Source organism: Pristiophorus japonicus, chromosome 7, assembly GCF_044704955.1.
Source record: "Pristiophorus japonicus isolate sPriJap1 chromosome 7, sPriJap1.hap1, whole genome shotgun sequence".
Classification (NCBI taxonomy): Eukaryota; Metazoa; Chordata; class Chondrichthyes; family Pristiophoridae; genus Pristiophorus; species Pristiophorus japonicus.
In genome coordinates this window covers 176,099,172-176,121,789 of record NC_091983.1, presented here as the reverse complement: position 1 = coordinate 176,121,789, position 22,618 = coordinate 176,099,172, and the positions used below count along the sequence as shown (strand labels likewise).

The 22,618-nt window shown below is 42.3% G+C and overlaps 1 protein-coding gene across 2 annotated transcripts in view; it reads right to left on the bottom strand.

The window, feature by feature from the left end:
- The window catches only part of phip (pleckstrin homology domain interacting protein), a 249,777-nt gene that overhangs the window by 164,709 nt on the left and 62,450 nt on the right, over positions 1–22,618 (bottom strand). For both annotated transcript variants that reach the window (XM_070885586.1, XM_070885587.1), the window contains one exon: positions 8,336–8,557. In XM_070885586.1, the coding sequence (XP_070741687.1) occupies positions 8,336–8,557 (222 nt within the window). The remainder of the gene's footprint in view (positions 1–8,335; positions 8,558–22,618) is intronic.

The following is a 22,618-nucleotide window of genomic DNA, read 5'->3' as shown; positions in this document are numbered from 1 at the left end:
TAGGAGCAGAAGTATGCCTTTTGGCCCCTCGAGCCTGCTTCACCATTCAATAAGATCATGGCTGAACTTCTACGTCAACTCCACTTTCCTGCACTATCCCCATAATCTCTTGATTTCTTTAATATCCAAAAATCTATTGATCTCTGTCTTGAATATACTCAAAGACTGAGCCTCCACAGCCCTCTGGGGTAGAGAATTCCAAAGATTCACCACCCTCTCAGTGAAGAAATTTATTCTCATCTCAGTCCTAAATGGCCGATCCCTTATTCTGAGAATGTGACCCCTGGTCTAGACTCCCCAGCCAGGGGAAACATCCTCCTTGCAACTACCCGGTCAAGCCCTGAAATTGGGAGACATGGAGGAGGATCTTTTCCCACGGACTCTGTGAATAAATAAAAACACGGCATCATACTGAGCGAGAGAGATGAGGAAGGTCCCAGGTTCTTGTTGATCTGGCCGCCTTCAGGTGAGGTTGCAGTGAGGTACCAAAATTAGTCTCTGTGTCCTCAAGCTAGGAAGGGTTTTTTTTTTTAATTCAGAAAGATGCCCACGATCATTAGTGAACACAAAGCCATCAATTATAAGGTGATGGGAGAAGGATGCCCAAGAGACCAGAGTCTGAGAAGTAAAGAATAGCACTAGAGAAGGTAGGGAGGGATGAGGCCATTTGCACACAAGGATGACAATTTTAAATTTAACGTGTTGGGGGGGGACCAGGAATCAGGGTCAATCAGCGAGGGCAGGAGTGATGTACTAACATTACTTGGTGCAGGATAAGATATGGGCAGCAGAGTTTTAGATGAGCTGAAGTTTACAGAAGGAATAAGAGGCGTCTGCAGATAACAAACAATTGGATAAGGATTTAAGCAGCACATAGATCAACTGATTCCAAAGCAGGGAAACCAGTGCTATGATTTAAAAGTTTAATCACTGAGATCAGTGTTATTTGGCTGCTATTTCATTAGTTTGCCTATAATAAAAATGGCCTTTTGGTTAATAATCTATCCCCTTTTCATTAGGACTTCAGTGGCAGAGCTTGATCATGTCCTTTCCCAATGTAAACAGTATTAGAGATACATGCTGGTTAATGATGTATTGGAAGGACTGATATTCAATATTATGGCTCTCTCTCAGTCAACCATTCAAACAATGATTATTTCCCCCCTACTCCAAAGTCTCAAAACTCTCCATCTCAGCCTATATAGGCTTAGAATTATATTTCTGTAATGAGGGGCCCTCCAGTGCCTTGCCCAAAATGGTCCTTCATTTGTGAGCCTTGGCAGTTACAGCGGGCTAGCTGATTGTGAAGAACAGTGACAGCTAAGTTCAATCCTATCCTTCTCCAATACTGATACTTGCATGCTTCCAGCAGGATGAACAGCAGAAACTCAATTGTCCCTTCCCTAACCCATAAGCACTAACCTGAATTTGAAATCAAATTCTATTCCGTTATTCCCAGCTTGTGTCTTCAGGATATCATGCTAATTTTTCCAAAATGGTATAACCTCTTTTTTTAAAACTCAGTAAAAGGCATCCATAGGCCGCCAAGAGTTGAAAGGTTTTTAGCTACAGTATTGGAAGCCATTGGAAGGTTTTTAGCTATAGCATTATGAGAGAGTGAAGGTAAAATTACAGTATTTATCAAACTTGTCAGATTTCAAGTTTGCTCAATGTGTTTACTGGTCTTGCAAAAACCTCTATTGTTATTTGCTGTCAGTATTCTCCCTGATTTAGGAGTGAGAAATTGACAAAGCTACTATATTCCTTAGATCCAGAAATGACTTCTCGGGACTCCCTCACTGGAATAAAAAGGACTCCTTGTTGCCAAAGTGGTCATGCTAAGTGCATGAAGTTGACAGATCAGATATTCAAATAAGTGCTCCTTGTCACAATTCAGTTTTCTACAGTCAAATAGGTACTCGATTCGTTTTCTACCAACATCTAAAGACATTACAATAGTTAAATCAGATCTAACTGGCAAATTACAGAAAGATGCAAGAACTACTGAGTAATGATAATGAGAGACTTCAATTATCCTAATATAGACTGGATATGGGCAAAAAGGGGGAGGAATTCCTGAAATGTGTAAAAGAGAATGTTCTTGATCAATAGGTTTCCAGCCCAACAATGAAGCAAACAATGCTGGATCTAGTTCTGGGAAATGCAGCATGGGGCACTGGAGCATTTTTCAGTGGGAGAGTATTTGGGGAACGGTGATCATAATATCGTCAGGTTTAGAATAGTTATGACAAAGGACAAGGTGCAATCACGCATAAATATACTTAAATAGAGGAGGGCTAACTTCACTGACTTGAAAAGGGACCTGGGCCAGGTAGAATGGAATCAAAAAATTGGTAGATAAAACAGTAATTCAAAGAGGAGATGGTCTGGATATATGGTAGACACATTCCCATGTGGGAGAAAGGAAGTGCATCCAAAGCTTATTTCAAACAGTAAAGGGAGACTTATGACAATTGTAAGGTTCATAATACAAGTTGAACCTGTCTTATCCAGAACCCTCGAGATTTGGCCTGTTCCGGATAAGGGATTTTTCCAGACGAGGGGTGGTCACGTTAAATTGGATGGTACAGATATTGAGCAAGGGGATATCGGGGCTGCCTGGCTTGGGGCTGGGAGTGCAGCAGAGAAATTGTGGGGGGCGATGGATCGCGGGGTCAGGCCAGCGATTGTGGGAGTCGGCAGCGAGGAAGGACTTCAATCTGTTCATGTCAGAGTTCTGCACATGCGCCACCCAGTGGGCGGGAATGGTTCTGGATGAGGAAAGGTTCCGGATAAGGGAGTTCTGGATAAGGGAGGTTCAACCTGCAGAGCAGAGAACCTAGTTGAATATAAAAAGTACAGGGGAGATCTAAAAAGGGAATAAGAGGGGCAAAGAGAGAGTATGAGATAAGATTAGAGGCCAATATAAAAGGGAACCCAAAAGCCTTTTATAAACACATATATAGTAAAAGGGTAGTCAAAGGAAGAGTGGGTCCATTAGGGCCAAAAAAATCTTCTTGTGGAGACAGAGCATGCTGAGCTACCAAATGAGTACTTGCCATCTGTCTTCATTAGAGAAGAGGAACGCTGCTCATCATCATCATAGGCAGTCCCTCGTAGACTTGCTTCCACTCAAAGTGAGTTCTCAGGTGGCTGTACAGTCCAATATGGGAATTACAATCTCTAACAGGTGGGGCAGACAGTGGTTGAAGGAAAGGGTGGGTGGGAAGCCTGGTTTGCCGCACACTCCTTCCGCTGTCTGCACTTGATTTCTGCATGCTCTCAGCGACGAGACACGAGGTGCTCAGCGGATGCTCTTCCTTCACTTTCGGTGGTCTTGGGCCAGGGACTCCCAGGTACCGGTGGGGATGTTGTACTTTATCAAGGAGGCTTTGAGGGTGTCCTTGAAGCGTTTCCTCTGCCCACCTGGGGCTCGCTTGGCGTGCAGGAATTCTGAGTAGAGCGCTTTCTTAGGGAGTCTCGTGTCGGACAGGCGGATGATGTGGCCCGCCCAACAGAGCTGGTTGAGTGTGGTCAGTGCTTCGATACGGAGGATGTTGGCCTGGGCGAGGACATGGACATTGGTGCATCTATCTTCCCAGTGGATTTGCGGGATCTTGCGGAGGCAGTGCTGGTGGTACTTCTCCAGAGCTTTGAGGTGCCTGCTGTATATGGTCCACGTCTCTGAGCCATATAGGAGGGCAGGTATCACTACTGCCCTGTAAACCATAAGCTTGGTACCAGATTTGAGGTCCTTGGTATTCAAACACTCTCTTCCTCAGGCAACCGAAGGCTGCGCTGGCACACTGGGGGCAGTGTTGGACCTAGTCATCAATGTCTGCCCTTGCTGATAGTAGACTCCCGAGGTATGGAAAATGGTCCACATTGTCCAAGGCCGAGCCGTGGATTTTGATGAACAGGGGGCAGTGCTGTGTGGCAGGGTCAGGTTGGTGGAGGACCTTTGTCTTACGGATGTTTAGCGTAAGATCCATGCTCTCATACGCCTCGGTAAAGGTGTTGACGATGGTTTGGAGTTCGGCCTCCGAGAGTGCTCAGACACAAGCGTCGCCTGTGTACTGCGGTTCGATTACAGAGGATAGGATGACCTTGGATCTAGCCTGGAGGCGACATAGGTTGAACAGGTTCCCATTGGTTCTATAGTTTCGTTCCACTCCAGCGGGGAGCTTGTTGATAGTGAGATTGAGCATTGCAGCAAGGAAGATCGAGAAGAGCGTTGGTGCAATGAAGCAGCCCTGCTTGATCGCGGTCCGGACGTGGGTTGGGTCTGTGGTGGATTCATTGGTCAGGATCACGGCTTGCATGTCGTCGTGGAGCAGGTGGATGATGGTGACAAACTTTTGGCGGCAGCCGAAACGGAGGAGGACGCTCCATAGTCCCTCATGGTTCACACTGTCAAAGGCCTTTATGAGGTCAAAGAAGGCCATGTACAAGGGTTGGTGCTGTTCCCTGCATTTCCCTTGTAGTGTTGCACGGTGAAGGTCATGTCTGTTGTACCCCTCAGTAGACGGAATCCGTATTATGACTCTGGGAGGAGCTCTCCAGCCACAGGAAGAAGACGGGTGAGGAGGATTCTTGCCATGACTTTCCCACAGCAGGGAGATTCTTCTGTAGTTACCGCAGTGGCTGCTAATGTAGCAGCAAAGGAGGCAATAGTGATATTGGATAGGATAAAAATAGATAAAGAGGAGCTAGTGAAAAGGTTAGCAGTCCTCAAAGGAGAAAAGTCACCTGGTCTGGATGGGATGCACCTAGGTTACTGAGAAAAGTAAGGGTTGAAATTGCAGATGCTCTGGCCACAATCTTCAAATCCTCCTTGGATATGGGGATGGTGTCAGAGGACTGGAGAATTGAAAATGTTATCCACCCCTGTACAAAAAGGGGGCGAGGGATAAACCCAGCAATTACAAGCCAGTCAGCCTAATGTCGGTGCTGGGGAAACTTTCAGACACAATAATCTAGGACAAAATTAATTGGCATTTGGAAAAGTATGGGATAATAAATGAAAGTCAGCGCAGATTTGTTAAAGAGAAATTATGTTTGACTAACTTGATCAAGTTCTTTGATGAAGTAACAGAGTGGGTTGATGAGGGTAGTGCAGTTAAAGTTGTGTATATGGGCTTTCAAAAGATGTTTGACAAAGTACCACATAATAGACTTGTTAGCAAAACTAAGGTCCATGTGATTAAAGGTACAGTGGCAGCATGGATACAAAATTAGCTAAGGGACAGAAAGCAGAGAGTAGTGGTGAATGATTGTTTTTCAGATGGGAGGCAACTATAGAGTGGTGTTCTCCAGGGGTTGGTATTAGGACACTGCTCTTTTGGATATATATTAATGACCTAGACTTGGATATACAGGGCATGATTGTAAAGTTTGCACATGATACATAACTCGGAAATGCAGTAAAGACCTTAGAGAGGGTGCAGAAGAGATTTACTAGAATGGTACAGGGATGAAGGACTTCAGTTATGTGGAGAGACCTTAGAGCAGAGAAAGTTGAGATTTCAAAATCATGACTGGTTTTGAAAGAGTAGATAAGGAGAAATTGTTTCCAGTGGCAGAAGGGTCAGTAACTAGAGGACACAGATTAGCAAAAGAACCAGAAGCGACATGAGCAAACATTTCTTTCTAAGCAGCTAATCATGATGATCTAGAATGCACTGCCTGAAAGGGTGGTGGAAGCAGATTCAATAGTAACATTCAAAAGAGAACTGGGTAAATACTTTAAGGGAAACATTTACAGGGCTCTGGGGGAAAAAAATTGGATAGCTCTCCCAAGAGCTGGCACAGGCACGATGGGGCCGAATGGCCTCATTCTGTGCTGTATCATTCTATGATTCCATCAGTAGTTATTAGATTTTAAATTAACCAGTTACTCAAGTATTACCTGAAGCAAGTAAAGGAACCTTTATTGAAATAATGAGGCATTCATTGTATCAACCACATGCATAATAAGATTAACTATGAACACATTTTTATGGGTAAAAAATAAAATATTGACATCCTGACTCCACATGAATACACAAAATTAGTTCCCTATAGTTTTAAAATGACTGCAAGTGCCTTATTCCTGAAGTCCTCTATAGCTCCAGGCAGATTTCCCGCTCAGGCCCGAGTTTAAAATTACAGTCAGGTCTCAATGATGTAATTGGGCTGCAACATGCATGTGTGATTATTATTTAAATGGGGCGAGATTACAAAATGCTGCGGTCCAGAGGGATCTGGGGGTCCTTGTGCATGAAACACAAAAAGTTAGTATGCAGGTACAGCAAGTAATTATGAAGGCAAATGGAATGTTGACCTTTATTGCAAGGGGGATGGAGTATAAAAGTAGGTAAGTCTTGCTACAACTGTACAGGGTATTGGTGAGACCACACCTGGAGTACTGTGTACAGTTTCGGTCTCCTTATTTAAGGAAGGATATACTTGCATTGGAGGCAGTTCAGAGAAGCTTCACGCAGTTGATTCCTGAGATGAGGGGGTTGTCTCATGCAGAAATGTTGAGTAGGTTGGGCCTATACTCATTGGAGTTTCGAGGAATGAGAGGTGATCTTATTGAAAAGTATAAGATTCTGATGGGGCTTGACAGGATAAATGCAGAGAGGATGTTTCCCCACGTGGGGGAATCTAGAACTAGGGGGCATAGTTTCAGAATAAGGGGTTGCCCATTTAAAATGGAAATGAGGAGGAATTTCTTCTCTGAGGGTTGTAAATCTGTGGAATTCTCTGTCCCAGAGAGATGTGGAGGGTCGGTCATTGAATATATTTAAGGCGGAGCTGGACAGATTTTTGAGTGATGAGGGAGTAAAGGGTTATGGGGAGCGGGCAGGGAAGTGGAGCTGAGTCCATGATCACATCAGCCATGATCTTACTGAATGGCGGAGCAGGTTTGAGGAGCCAAATGGACTACTCTTGCTACTATTTCTTATGTTCTTACGTAATGGTCCCACGTATTTAAGGAATGTTGCGTCTTTTAGATGTATCCATAATTAAAATTTGTTTTACAAAATGCTACTTGATAGCCAGAAACTGTGCACAAATGAAAATAATGAATTTTCCTTAGCATTGCCAAGACTGCTATTTTGAACTCCAGGAACTATTAAGATAAATATGTCAGCATGCATTTGATACATCAAAAAGTTAGGTTTTTGGGGCAAAGTTTTAAGAACCACAACTTAGGTTGTTGCTTTAAAATGGATCTGGTAACTATTATGGTTAAGTATTCCAAGAATTACCCCAATTTTCATGTCTATTACACTCCGTAAAACTGGCACGCACAATGCGTAATGGACTGCAAAAGGGGTGGAAGACTTTTGCATTTTGCACACCTTTCCACCGGCACTTAAATGGGGTCAGAAAACTCTCAGCTGCTTCAGGTAGGACCATCATTAAAACATTAAAATAGAGGGTGGGATGACGTAATTTCATCCACACATTATTTTCCAGTATTTTAAAGTGCCGGATGCCAGGTATAAATAGTGCCGAAAAACAACAGGCATGCAGGATTATCAGGTGATCAACTGCAGACAGAAGTTCATTTAAAGAGCATTGTAAGAGTCAGTTAGCAGTGTTAAGAGCACTTTTGCATAATTTTTCATAATGTTTTTTGTTACCTTTCTTCCACCATTCAGGCATTCATGAGGCTGTGGTAGTAATTGCCATGTTGTTTGTTTTTCTTGCAGTTCCATTAATTGGTTTCCCAGTGGGAATGTCCATATATGTGAGCTTTCTTCAGGAGGAGGAAGAGGCAGAACAGAGGAGGAGGGATGCTTGGCACGTCAAGATGCACTAGAGGTGTTCTGTGCACACTTGCTGGTACCCTCACACCTGTACCGATGGATAGACACTCACATTCCAAGCTTTGGCAGAAGATTAGTAAATGTGAAGGCTTCAACTCCAAAGGGATGCTGTGACAGCAGCCTGATGGCACAGATATGATATGCACCCAAAGTATGTCATGCTTTCAGTGGTACAATGTGCAAAGGTGATCAACAACCAGCATAGGCTAATTGTGGCACCACCAAGATGCCAACAACCATATCTGCAGGCACTGCCACACCTATCCAACAATGACTATGGGGTATTCTTTTGATAAGCTCCAGATGAACAAATATGCAAATCTGTACTATCTGCTGTAGACACCTGCAGCTAATATGCATTATAGGGCAGGCACTGCTAGTTTGTCTCTCCGCCCAACTTCCGTGGTTATGGCATTTAAAAAAAAAATCACCAAAAACTAAACGCATTAATTGCAGAAGTTAACTGCGATTAATTGATAGCCCTAATTATTGGTACGATCAAAGGTTCTCTTTACCTGCAAGGATGTGATGGATGCAGTGTGACCCTGTAGAACAGCCAAGGGTGCACAAGTCCGAAGGCACCAAACCCGGATGATTTTATCACAGCTGCCTGCAGCAATCATGGTGTTTTCATAGTTAACTGCCATGTCCGAGATTTCAGCAGAATGTCCTCGCAAAGTTGCCAGTAGCCTGCCGTCATCTGTTGTCCAGATCTTCACCAGACAATCATCAGATCCCTGTATATTAAGTTTTGAAGAAAGTCAGTTTATAGGTTGACAACACAATCCCTATTAGCAGAAGTTGTTTCATCATACAAATTTAATCTCTAAGTTTCCATTCACCAAGACTCCATATATTTGTGCTTTATACCACAATTATATGGAGAATATATATGAAGACCAGAAGTATAGAATTCATGATTTTCACAAGGATTTGGGTAGTGCAATGGTGCGTACCACACAAGTCAATTTCAAAACTGCGACCATTTATATTTTGGTTAATTTTGCTTCCAAGTAACGTTACAACAAACTTCCCAAAATCCATGAGAATGTGCAGTAATTTTATTGATATATTTAGTTTGATCATTCCTGTGATAAAAGCAATCTATTACATCGGCTATAATAGCTGTTGCTCTGAAAATATAACCACTTTTACCCAGAGAAAAAAATCCTACAATTCAATCCTCAATAAAATGTAATTTCCTGACAGAGAGATAGATCAAATTTTCTTAAAATTAACACCAATCATATTTATTTTTGAAATCCTAAAACCTGAGGGAACAGGCATTTAAATGTTAAATCTGGTGTGAATTTTAATCAGTCACGCCCTGCCTAGTTATAATGCAGCTGTATTTATACCTGCCATTTGTAACATTATGTGATTGCTATCACGTTACCCCTAGACCTGATTCAGCCAAATTCTAAATGCATGAGGACTAGCTAAATTTCCTAGGATTTCAGGATCGCTGTGTGCCCAGGAAGCGTTGGGTTGTAGCACATCAAATAAACTAAGATAAATGTGAGATTGAAGTTATATATATTATTTTTTTAAAAACCTGTAGTTGTTCAGAGGCTCTTGAAAAGAGGGAAAATTGGATCAATTTAGATTTCTGTAGCGCTCATGTTCAGGGAGATATTACAGTGCTTTATGGAATGGAGGAAAAACAGAATGTTAAAAGGAGAAACAATAGCAGAAGGAACAAAGGAGAAAATAGAAGGGTTGTGGCGAGGATGGCGGGGGGGAGGCAGTGTCAAACAGAAGTGTTTTGAGGAGGTTTTGAAAGTCGGAAGGCCGGTGACAGGATGGAGAAATTATGCGAGTTCCAGAGGGAAGGGACATAGTGCATAAACAAGCAGCTGTCAACAGAATAGTAACAAGGAGTAACCAGTGTTGGAAGATCAGAGGGTCAAGAGAGGCCATGGAGGTATATTTGAAAGTAATTTAATATCTGAAAGTTCATTTGCAGGGACAGAGAGAATATGCAGGAACTGAGAATAGTGCAGATAGGAGTATAACACCCTGAGCCAGTTATGATATCGGCTATCTCAGTCTAAATGAGTTTGAATTTCTAGAGGATGGAGGCAGATTAGGAGAATATAAAGAAGTCAAACCATGTGGGGTTAAAAGCACAGAGATTTTGTTGTAGTCGAGAGGTGGGGCAGAGGTGAGAAGACAACAGTGTTGGTAAGGAACAGAAAGCTGAGTCGGCTTGAACAGTACAATAGGGTTCCACGCCTCCAGTCTTAGCTGAGGTGAAAGATAGAATCTCCTCTCACATTCTGTATTATTTCAAATGGCTCCTTTGAACACGAGCAACATGTTTATTTAAAAAGAGACAGAAACACCGCACATCTCCACTCCTTAATAAAACTGTAAGAAATGTGAATTTAATGCACATCAGGCTACTTACTATCTTCACTACTGCACAACAAGTGACAAAATAGTCAACAAGTTGCAGTCAATACCATGTGGGATATGCCATAGATCACACATTTCATAAAGTGCAACACAATGAAAACTAATATAGTAGTTGTATAACAATAAAACCATGTGGGGTTAAAAGCACAGAGATTTTGTTGTAGTTGAGAGGTGGGGCAGAGGTGAGCACTGAGAGAGAAGACAACAATTTTGGTAAGGAACAGAAAGCTGAGTCGGGCTTGGACAATGCAATAATGTTCAACGCCTCCAGCTTCTCCAGTCTCTCCCCATAAGTGAAGTCCTGCAGCCCTGGTACCATTCTGGTAAATCTCCTCTGCACCCTCTCCAAGGCTTTGACACCGTTCCGAAAGTGTGGTGCCCAGAATTGGACACAATACTCCAGCTGAGGCCTAACCAGTCACTTCTAAAAGTTTGCCATAACTTCCTTGTTTTTGTACTCTTATGCCTTTAATTATAAAGCAATATTAATATTTATTAATATTGGAACAGCATCAATATTAATTGTTCCATCTAAACTCAAAATACGGCACCATATGTGTGCCCTCTCCTTCCTGCATCCACCGCAAGTTCAAATCAGGATTCAACGCACAGTCTTACTGCTCTCATTCTTTCCTAGGACCTCACACCGTGGAACTGGTTACCTCCTTAATATTTCCCTTCCTCCTACAATCATTCTAGCTTTTAAAGAAAGACTTGCATTTATATAGCACCTTTCATGACCACCGGACATCCCAAAGCGCTTTCCAGCCAATTAAGTACAGGTTGGACCGCCCTTTTCTGGGATTCCCTTATCCGGCACCACCCCTCTTTCGATATCATTCCCGACACCGGGGGGCGCATGCGCAGAATGCAGCCAGGCCCTCCAACATGAACAAATTGAAGTCGACTTCTGCAATCGCTGGCCTGACACCGCGATCCACTGCCTCCCCACCCCTCCAAAGATCTCTCTGCCGCACTCCCAGCCCCCAGCCCCGATATTCCCGACCGCTTCACCGCAAACACCGCTGGACTCTCGGCTCCGCGATCTCTTCCACTTCCGTCGAACTCCCCCGCGGCCTTCCTCGCTGTCGCACTCCCAGCCCCCAGCCTGCCCAAACCCCGATATCCCCGACCGCCACGCTCCGCTGCAAACTCCGCCGGACCGGCAGTCCTACTCCGCAAATTGCTTTTTCTTACTGAGAAACAGATGAGGAATGAAAAAATATGACTGGTGTTGATGATCTCTTCCACCGCCGATTATTCCACCCCCCGCTGCGGCCTTCCTCGCTGCCGTACTCCCAGCCCCCAGCCAGCCAGTCCTGATATCCCCGAGCACCGGGGAACGTCCAAAACATGCAGATAATCGTAACTTTGCTTACCTTTCCAGTACTTTGCTTTTATCGGGGATAGTGGGGTGGGCAGGCTGGGGCTGGGAGTATGGCAGTGATGAAAGTTGTAAAAATTACCCTTAATTACACAATAATGTGTATACTTGGTCGCTATGGCACAGATATAAAAACATGCTGTGTTTTGACCAATGAAGTTGTAAAAACAGTTTGTATAGCATTGCTCCCCTTATAACATATGACCACCCCACGTCCGGCAAAATCCCTTATTTGGCACAGGGCAGATCCCGAGGGCGCCGGATAAGATAGGTTCAAACTGTACTTTTTGAAGTGCAGTCACTGTTGTAATGTAGGAAACGCGGTAGCCAACTTGCGCGCAGCAAGTTCCCACAAACAGCAGTGTGATAATGGCAAGATAATTTGTTTTTGCTATGTTAATTGAGCGATAAATATTAGCCAGGACAAAATCTAAACTTTGTTGTCACCTAATCATTGCTTCTTAATCTGCCTACTCTTCTCCTTGATTCTTTTCAATCTTAGGTGTCGTTGTGCACTAACGGCCTTGTCCCTTGACCTGGACTTTTCAACTAAAAAAGTGTCTACCTTTTTGTGGTTTGCATTCAGAACATTTACATCATCATCATCAGAATATTTACACAGAAGTTACAACAGACGATCAAGACATTCGGCCCAACCAGTGTCGGTTTTTACTCTCCATGCGAGCAAACTGTTCAATTCACATTTTCCCATCCTGTTCCCGTACCCCTTTAACTCCTTTTCCAAGTGTGCATTGTGCCCCAATGAATTAACACCAATGAACATAAGAACATAAGAACATAAGAAATAGGAGCAGGAGTAGGCCACCTGGCCCCTCGAGCCTGCTCCGCCATTAAATAAGATCATGGCTGATCTGATCATGGACTCAGCTTCACTTCCCTGCCTGCTCCCCATAACCCTTTATTCCCTTATCGCTCAAAATTTGTCTATCTCCGCCTTAAATATATTCAATGACCCAGCCTCCACAGCTGTCTGGGACAGAGAATTCCATAGATTTACAACCCACAGAGGAAATTCCTCCTCATCTCAGTTTTAAATGGGCAGCCCCTTATTCTGAGACTACGTCCCCTAGTTTTAGTTTCCCCTATGAGTGGAAATATCCTCTCTGCATCCACCTTGTCGAGCCCCCTCATTAGCTTATAAGTTTTGAGAAGATCACCTCTCATTCTTCTGAACTCCAATGAGTATAGGCCCAACCTATCTCCATAAGTCAATCCCCTCATCTCCAGAATCAACCCAGTGAACCTTCTCTGAACAGCCTTTAATGTAAGTATATCCTTCCTTAATACAGAAACCAAAACTGTACATAGTACTCTAGGTGTGGCCTCATCAATACCCTGTACAGCTGTAACAGGACTTCTCTGCTTTTATACCCTATCCCCCTTGCAATAAAGGTCAACATTCCATTTGCCTTCCTGATTACTTGCTGTACCTGCATATTTCATGCACAAGGACCCCCAAGCTCCCTTTGTACTGCAGCACCTCGCAATTTTTAATTTGCTTTTCTATTATTTCTGCCGAAGTGGATAACCTCACATTTTCCCACATAATACTCCATCTGACAAATTTTTGCCCACTCACTTAGCCTTTTCAGATTTTTTGAGCCCTCCTCATAATTTGCTTTCCCACCCATCTTTGTATTATCAGCCAACTTGGCTACATTACACTCAGTCCCTTCATCCAAGTCATTAATGTAGATTGTAAATAATTGAGGACCCAGCACCAATCCCTGCGGCACCCCACTAGTTACTGTTTGCCAACCGGAAAATGACCCATTTATCCCGAATCTCTGTTTTCTCTCTGTTAGCCAATCCTCTATCGATGCTAATATATTACCCCCAACCCCATGAACTTTTACCTTGTGCAATAACCTTTTATGTGGCACCTTATTGAATGTCTTCTGGAAATCCAAATACACCACATCCATTGGCTGTCCCTTATCCACCCTGCTCGTTACATTCTCAAAGAACTTCAGCAAATTTGTCAAACATGATCTCCCTTTCCTAAAATCATGCTGACTCTGCTTGACTGAATTATGCTTTTCCATATGTCCCGTTACTGCTTCCTTAATAATGGACTCCGGCATTTTCCCAACGACAGATGTTAGGTTAACTGGTCTATAGTTTCCTGCTTTCTGTCTGCCTCTTTTTTAAAAATTACATTTGTGGTTTTCCAATCTGCTGGGACTGCCCCAGAATCCAGGGAATTTTGGTAGATTATAACCAATGCATCCACTATCTCTGCAGCACTTCTTTTAAGACCCTAGGATGTAAGCCATCAAGTCCAGGGACATGTCTGCCTTAATCCCATTATTTTACCTAATACTATTTCATTAGTGATAGTGATAGTATTTAGTTCCTCCCTCCAGTTAGCCCCTTGATTATCCACTATTGGAATGTTTTGAGTCTCTTCTACTGTGAAGACCGATACAAAATATTTGTTCAACGTCTCTGCCATTTCCCTGTTCTCCATTATTAATTCTCCAGTCTCATCCTCTAGGGGAGCAACATTTACTTTAGCCACTCTTTTCCTTTTGATGTACCTGTAGAAACTCTTGCTATCTGTTTTTATATTTTGTGCTAGTTTACTTTCATAATCTATCTTCCCTCACTTTATCATTTTTTTTAAGTCGTTCTTTGCTGGCTTTTAAAAGTTTCCCAATCCTCTGGCCTCCCACTAGTCTTGGCCACATTGTATGCCCTGGTTTTCAATTTGATGCCATCTCTTATATCCTTAGTTTGCCACGGATGGTTATCCCTTCTCTTAGTCTTTCCTTCTCATTGGGATATATTTTTGTTGCGAGTTATGAAATATCTCCTTAAATGTCTGCCACTGCTCATTAACCGTCCCATTCTTTAGTCTATTTTCCCAGTCCACTTTAGCCACTCTGCCCTCATCCCTCTTTTATTTAAGCTTAGGACACTGGTTTGAGATCCAACTTTCACCCTCCAACTTAATTTGAAATTCAACCATGTTATGGTCACTCATTCCGAGAAGATCCTTTACTTGGAGATCATTTATTAATCCTGTCTCATTACACAGTACCAGATCTAAGATAGCCTGCTCTCTGGTTGGTTCTGCAACATACTGTTCAAGGAAACTATCCCGGATACACTCTATGGGCTCAAATTTGGCCCATCCCTTTTTTCGGCGCACTTACCGGAGATGCGGCGCTTTTCTCCGTTGATAAGTGCGGCGAAAAAAAATCACCCCCCCCGGCTTTGGCCACTGTCCGGCCTCTCCACGGTCTTCGCGCAGCGTGGCCAGTCGAGTCGGGGCGGAGCCAGCGTCCTGCGCTGAAAACAGTGCTGGGATGTCTGCACATGCGCAGTGGAGTGTCCGCGCATGTGCCATAGCTCCTCGCCCCCAGCCTCTCTGTGTGCGTGCTGCAGCCACTGTGTGTGGGACTCAATGCCCACCCCTATCCCTGGCTGAGTGGCCTCCTGGTGCGATCAAGCTCAGGTTTGAAATTTTATGCACTGTAGCTATTTTTGAAGTTTCTTAATGGCTTGTCATTTTCCTGGACTTCTGGATATTTTTTTAAATTATGTAAATATGTTTTGTCTCTTGTGAATAGTGGTGACCATTTGTCAAGCCTGTTCACCTGATGCTATTGTGAAAGAACAACATAAGTAACGGAGGAACACTGAGAGAACATCTTATTTATTGAAGTAGACATTATTTAGATAAAATGCTCAATTTTGGCCCAGTATAATCATTGCAAACAAAAAGTGGCTGGTAATGCCCCCTTTTGGGAAAAACTAAACTAAACTAAAAAAATCGTAGTTAACTCACTTACACCCCCGCAAATTGAATGTGCAAAATGGGGATTTTTAAGATACTCCAGAAAAATCAAGTTGCTCCAAAAAAAAATGGAGCAACTCCTGGCCAATTTTGAGCCCATACATGAAGTGTTCCTCAAGGCTACCCTGACCAATTTGCTTTGTCCAATCAATATGAAGGTTAAAATCGCCTATGATTATTGCCGTTCCTTTTTTACAAGCCTCCATTATTTCTTGATTTATACTCCGTCCAACAGTGTAGCTACTGTTAGGGGGCCTATAGACTATACCCACCAGTGAGTTTTTCCCATTATTATTCCTTATGGGAGTTGTGTACAGACCACCAAACAGTAGCAGTGAGGTTCGGGATGGCATCAAACAGGAAATTAGGGATGCGTGCAATAAAGGTACAGCAGTTATCATGGGCGACTTTAATCTACATATAGATTGGACTAACCAAGCTGGTAGCAATGCAGTGGAGGAGGATTTCCTGGAGTGTATTAGGGATGGCTTTCTATACCAATATGTTGAGGAACCAACTAGAGAGTTGGCCATCCTAGACTGGGTATTGGGACTGGGTACTGTGTAATGAGAGAGGACTAATTAGCAATCTTGTTGTGCGAGGCCCCCTGGGGAAGAGTGACCATAATATGGTAGAATTCTTTATTAAGATGGAGAGTGACAGTGTTAATTCAGAAACTCAGGTCCTCAACTTAAGGAAAGGTAACTTCGATGGTATGTGACGTGAATTGGCGAGAATAGACTGGCAAATGATACTTAAAGGGTTGACAATGGAAAGGCAATGGCAGACATTTATAGATTACATGGATGAACTTCAACAATTGTACATCCCTGTCTGGAGTAAAAAATAAACGGGGAAGGTAGCTCAACCATGGCTAGCAAGGGAAATTAGGGATAGTGTTAGATCCAAAGAAGAGGCATATAAATTGCCCAGAAAAAGCAGCAAACCTGAGGACTGGGAGAAATTTAGAATACAGCAGAGGAAGACAAAGGGTTTAATTAGGAGGAAAATAGAGTATGAGAGGAAGCTTGCAGGGAACATAAAAACTGACTGTAGAAGCTTCTATAGATATGTGAAGAGAAAAAGATTAGTGAAGACCAACGTAGGTCCCTTGCAGTCAGAATCAGGTGAATTTATAATGGGGAACAAAGAAATGGCAGACCAACTGAACAAATACTTTGGATCTATCTTCACTAAGGAAGACACAAATAACCTTCCGGAAATACTAGGGGTTCGAGGGTCTACCTAAAAGGAGGAACTGAAGGAACTCCTTATTAGTCAGGAAATTGTGTTGAGGAAATTGATGGGATTGAAGGCCGATAAATCCCCAGGGTCTGATTGGGATGCATCCCACAGTACTCAAGGAAGTGGCCCTAGAAATAGTGGATGCATTCGTGATCATTTTCCAACATTCTATTGACTCTGGATTAGTTCCTATGGATTGGAGGATAGCTAATGTAACACCACTTTTTTAAAAAAGGAGGGAGGGAAAACAGGGAATTACAGACCGGTTAGCCTGACATCGGTGGTGGGGAAAATGTTGGAATCAATTATTAAAGATGAAATAGCAGCGCATTTGGAAAGCAGTGACAGGATCGGTCCAAGTCAGCATGGATTTATGAAAGGGAAATCATGCTTGACGAATCTTCTGGAATTTTTTGAGGATGTAACTAGCAGAGTGGACAAGGGAGAACTAGTGGATGTGGTGTATTTGGACTTTCAAAAGATTTTTGACAAGGTCCCGCACAAGAGATTGGTGTGCAAAATTAAAGCACATGGTATTGGAGGTAATGTACTGACGTGGATAGAGAACTAGTTGGCAGACAGGAACCAGAGAGTGGGAATAAACGGGTCCTTTTCAGAATGGCAGGCAGTGACTAGTGGGGTGCCGCAGGGTTCAGTGCTGGGACCCCAGCTATTTACAATATACATCAATGATTTAGATGAAGGAAATGAATGTAATATCTCCAAGTTTGCAGATGACACTAAGCTGGGTGGCGGTGTGAGCTGTGAGGAGGACGTGAAGAGGCTGCAGGGTGATTTGGACAGGTTAGGTGAATGGGCAAATGCATGGCAGATGCAGTATAATGTGGATAAATGTGAGATTATCCACTTTGGTGGCAAAAACAGGAAGACAGAATATTATCTGAATGGTGACAGATTAGAAAAGGGAAGGTGCAACGAGACCTGGGTGTCATGGTACATCAGTCATTGAAGTTTGGCATACAGGTACAGCAGGCGGTGAAGAAGACAAATGGCACGTTGGCCTTCATAGCTAGGGGATTTGAGTATAGGAGCAGGGAGGTCTTACTGCAGTTGTACAGAGCCTTGGTGAGGCCACACCTGCAATATTTTGTTCAGTTTTGGTCTCCTAATCTGAGGAAGGACGTTCTTGCGATTGAGGGAGATTGATTCCCGGGATGGCAGGACTGACATATGAGGAAAGACTGGATCAACTGGGCTTGCATCCACTGGAGTTTAGAAGAATGAGAGGTGATCATATAAAATTCTGACGGGATTGGACAGGTTAGAGGCAGGAAGAATGTTCCCGTTGCTGGGGAGTTCCAGAACCAGGGGTCAATCTTAGATTCCGTCCCTTCCTGGCACGCACTGGTTTTCATTTCCTCCAGTGTTATTGCCTTCTCCTTATTCTTTGACTCGTTAAATTTTTGCTCACCTTATTGAAATTGGATGTTTTTTTTTAAATAGAATTATTTCAGTCCCATACAATAATAGCACATGTTATGAAAGATGCTTTGCTTTCATGTGTATGCTAGTGAAAATGATATGCTAAACAATAACCACACTCTCACAAACAGGAGGTCTGAACTAATTGATTAAAATGATCCGTACACTCTCAGCCAAGGTGACAAAATCCATCCTTTTTACTCATGTGAAAAACCATCATTTAAAAAAAAAAATTACTGCATGCAACATCAACTTAATCTACTACATTTGCTTTTATTACTATTTATTGACCTGTTTAAAGAACCAAAATATATTAGTCTATTCCTATTAAATTAAAATTATTTTCTGCTTGAACAAAAATCTAATTATTCAGTAATTTGAACTAAATAAGTTCATTAAAACAGCAGGAGCTTTTTGCACTATTTCAATTCAAATTAATATATAATTCAAATTAATCAACTTTCAATTAATAGACTTTATTTTTTGTACTCACAATAAAAAACATTAAATATACTTATCCAAAGCCAAGCTCCAATGTCATGACAGACACACACAACATTCAGTTGCATTGTTGGTTAAATATCGCATCCAGCTGTTCTGACACCTGCCCTCTATTTATCCTTTAAGCCTTCCATTCAAACAAGATGCAACTTGTCACCATAGCTTTTCAACTTTACTTGTCTAAGCTTGTGTCTGCTGCTAAGAGAATGGTCCATACAAGAGTACTACGTAAAATTAGTTCAGACAGTCTCATCCCAGTTTCCAGGAAGCTGCCTCGATCAAAAGATATAATGTAGGACTAATTTTCACTCAGCCAACAACCTCAGAAATGCCAAAGAGAAAGATAGAATGGAAATGTCATACTCTCTCAGTAGAGGGTGCTCTTGAGATTGTACCCAAGTTAAATTTTTGGACGTGGTTTATGAAGCTTTTCTTTGCATGTGGCTATTATACCAGAGCGAGAGATGCTGTCACTGGATGCCTGGAATGGAGGAGTGTACCATTTTTCAGTGCAAAAGCAATGAATTCAATTTATACAGCCTCCATCGCATCACTCAATTGTCCAAAGTACTTTGCATACCATTAATTACTTTAAAGTGAAATCTCTTATGAAGACAAATGCAGAAGTCATCTTGCACACACAAAATTCAGAAGAATTTTTTTCTGCAATGGATTCCCACCCCGATCATGCCCCCCTAGAGAACCCAAGTGTACGCCACTGCTGCAACTTATTCTATCTTAAATAGACAAAATACAAATGAGCTAAAACAATCTCAAACCTTTGATTTGGAATTTCAGAATATAAACCTAATTTGTTTTATTTATTTTAGAACTAAAGAAAATGCTTCCTTTTTTCATTCTAAATTAAAAGGTATAGACAAGACACATCTCTAAAATGGCCTTATCTTTAAGCACTTGCATGCAACTTAATAATAAAGCAAATCTATAAACTCATTGCGAGAGGGATGGAGTATAAAAGCAGCGAGGTCCTTCTGCAACTGTATAGGGTATTGGTGAGGCCGCACCTGGAGTACTGCGTGCAGTTTTGGTCACCTTACTTAAGGAAGGATATACTAGCTTTGGAGGGGGTACAGAGACGATTCACTAGGCTGATTCCGGAGATAAGGGGGTTACCTTATGATGATAGATTGAGTAGACTGGGTCTTTACTCGTTGGGAGTTCAGAAGGATGAGGGGTGATCTTATAGAAACATTTAAAATAATGAAAGGGATAGACAAGATAGAGGCAGAGAGGTTGTTTCCACTGGTCGGGGAGACTAGAACTAGGGGGCACAGCCTCAAAATACGGGGAAGCCAATTTAAAACCGAGTTGAGAAGGAATTTCTTCTCCCAGAGGGTTGTGAATCTGTGGAATTCTCCGCCCAAGGAAGCAGTTGAGGCTAGCTCATTGAATGTATTCAAGTCACAAATAGATAGATTTTTAACCAATAAGGGAACTAAGGGTTATGGAGAGCGGGCGGGTAAGTGGAGCTGAGTCCACGGCCAGATCAGCCATGATCTTGTTGAATGTCGGAGCAGGCTCGAGGGGCTAGATGGCCTACTCCTGTTCCTAATTCTTATGTTCTTATTATGTTCAAACAAACAGTGACTGCCCTCCTCATCTGGGATTCCATCCACAAATCTGGAGTTCCCGAACGACCTATCCTTGGTTCCTTCTCATCTGCATCCTGCAGAAATGTGGTCAGCTTCCACATATATTCCCACATATATTCTGACAACACCCAGCTCCTACTTCTCCACCACCTCTCTCAACTCCTTCACTGTCTTTATGCAGTCAGTCTGCTTGTCTGACATCCAGACTTAGATGAGCAGCAATTTCCTCCAATTAAACATTAGGAAGACCAAAGCCATCATCTTTGGACCTGCCACTAATTCCATCCCCCTTCCCAGCCACTGTCTCAGATTGAACCAGATTGTTTACAACCTCCATGTCCTCTTCGACCCCGAGCTGAACGTCCAACCCGATATGCTTTACATTGCAAAGACTACTTACTTCCACCTCCATAACATCACCCGCCTCTGCCCATCTGCTGCTGAAAACCTCATCCATGCCTCTGTTATTCCAGTGCTCTCCTGGCTAGCCTCTCCGCTTTTACCCTCCACAAACTTCTGCCCATCCAAAACTCTGCTACCCATATCCTATCTCGCAACAAGTCATCATTCTTCTTGCTGACCTATATTACAACAGTGATTGCACTTTAAAAGTTAGCTGTAAAGCGCTTGGAGATGTTCTGAGGTCATGAAATATCTAAAGTCTTTCTTTTTATATATGCCTGTCAACTCATCATGCCACCATTCTACTTGCCGCTACCGGTTTTAACTATATGCTAATTATGCTCAGATTAATTTGCACAGTTGTCAAGATTACCTTGTGCTCTCGTAATAATGGAGGTTTGGGTTCAGTGAAGCCACCAGAATTGTAAAGACTTGCATAATAAATCTTTGGAAGGAATGGAACTCACTTCTGCTTTTACAACACTTACAAAACTAAATTTTAGAAAAACAAATGTATTTCGGCACAGAATTTAAAACTGGTCACAACTTTGTAACAGAGCTTGCAGCCAGCCAGTAACTAATCTGATGGTATGTCTATTTATCAAACCATTTCACCTACATAACTATTCACTGCAATCTCTAACTAATGTGTACAGATGAACTAGAAATTATTAGTAAACTCTTAAATCTATCAGTAGATAATATTAATAAAATGGCTTTATTTTAACACTTTAAAATGCTTTACAACCATGGGCTTGGGAAACAGAAAAAAAAGTTAGCCAAGGATCCCTCTCCTGATTATTATTCCCACTGGAAAGTGTGTATATGTGTGCGAGATGAGGGGTACTGGAGAAGACAGGAGTTGGTCAGTTATGATACCCCACTCACCTCCCCAACAGCTGAATATCTTGCTCAGACTCATTTTCTCATCCCAATTATGAACAACAACTATTAGATAAGGTACCAGAGCAGCCTTACCTGCCTTCAACAGAATAAGACAAGCAACTGAATGGGAAGAACAAAAATGCCTAATAAACATATGACCAGCAAGAATGAAACTCAAAAGTTTGTTGTATCAGACTACTAAACAAGGATCGGAACTTGGTATAAAAACATCCTAGTGTAGAAAGATGGGGGGTTTCACAGCTGTAAGAGAACATATAAAAAGTTCCTACTTTTGAGCATTCCACGCACATGCTAAAGATTTAGCCTCTGTGGAAGGTGCAGAGGATGATGACTCCAATTCTTAAAGCTCTTTATTATGGGGATAGGCTTTAACTTATTTACTTTGGATAAACACACATTTAGAGAGTATGATTGAGATTTTTAAAATGAAGAGATTGGAACAAATTCAGTTAGATAGGTGTCTTGAAATGGACAGGGATAATAAGACTAGAGGTCATCCCTATAAAATTCATAAAAGGATTTTGGTTCGATGCCAGAAAGTAGATCTTTTCTCAAGAGAGCCATTACCCTCTGAAACAGACTGCCAAGATGGGATGTGTATGGACTCACTACAGCCCTTTAAAAGGGAACCTGGCAAGCTTCTGGGAAAAGACAACATAACCAGTTAGGGGAGTGACTTTCTTGTAAGATGTGATTATGCGGAGTTATGGACCACAGTCTGTGGAGCTTGCTCAATTGCCACAGGAAGTCAGAAAGGAATTTCCCCAAAGTTTTCCTGAATTGACTGCAGGTTTTGTGCCTCTGGTTTTTGCCTCTCGCAGGAAAAATTATGGTACGGGTGTGGGTGAACGGTACACAATGTTGCATTGCTCATTCAAGATGGGCCTGATGGATTTTTTTTCACCTTTCATTTTATATGTTCATGTTAATCACTCGACCATCTTCTTACAGCTCTCTTTTCTTTAATTCCATCTGAGACAGTGAGAAGAAAGTATTGTTGTTAAAGTCTACTTCTCCAATTAGTTAAATTTTAGAAGGGAGAAATTGCATGTGTATTTCTACC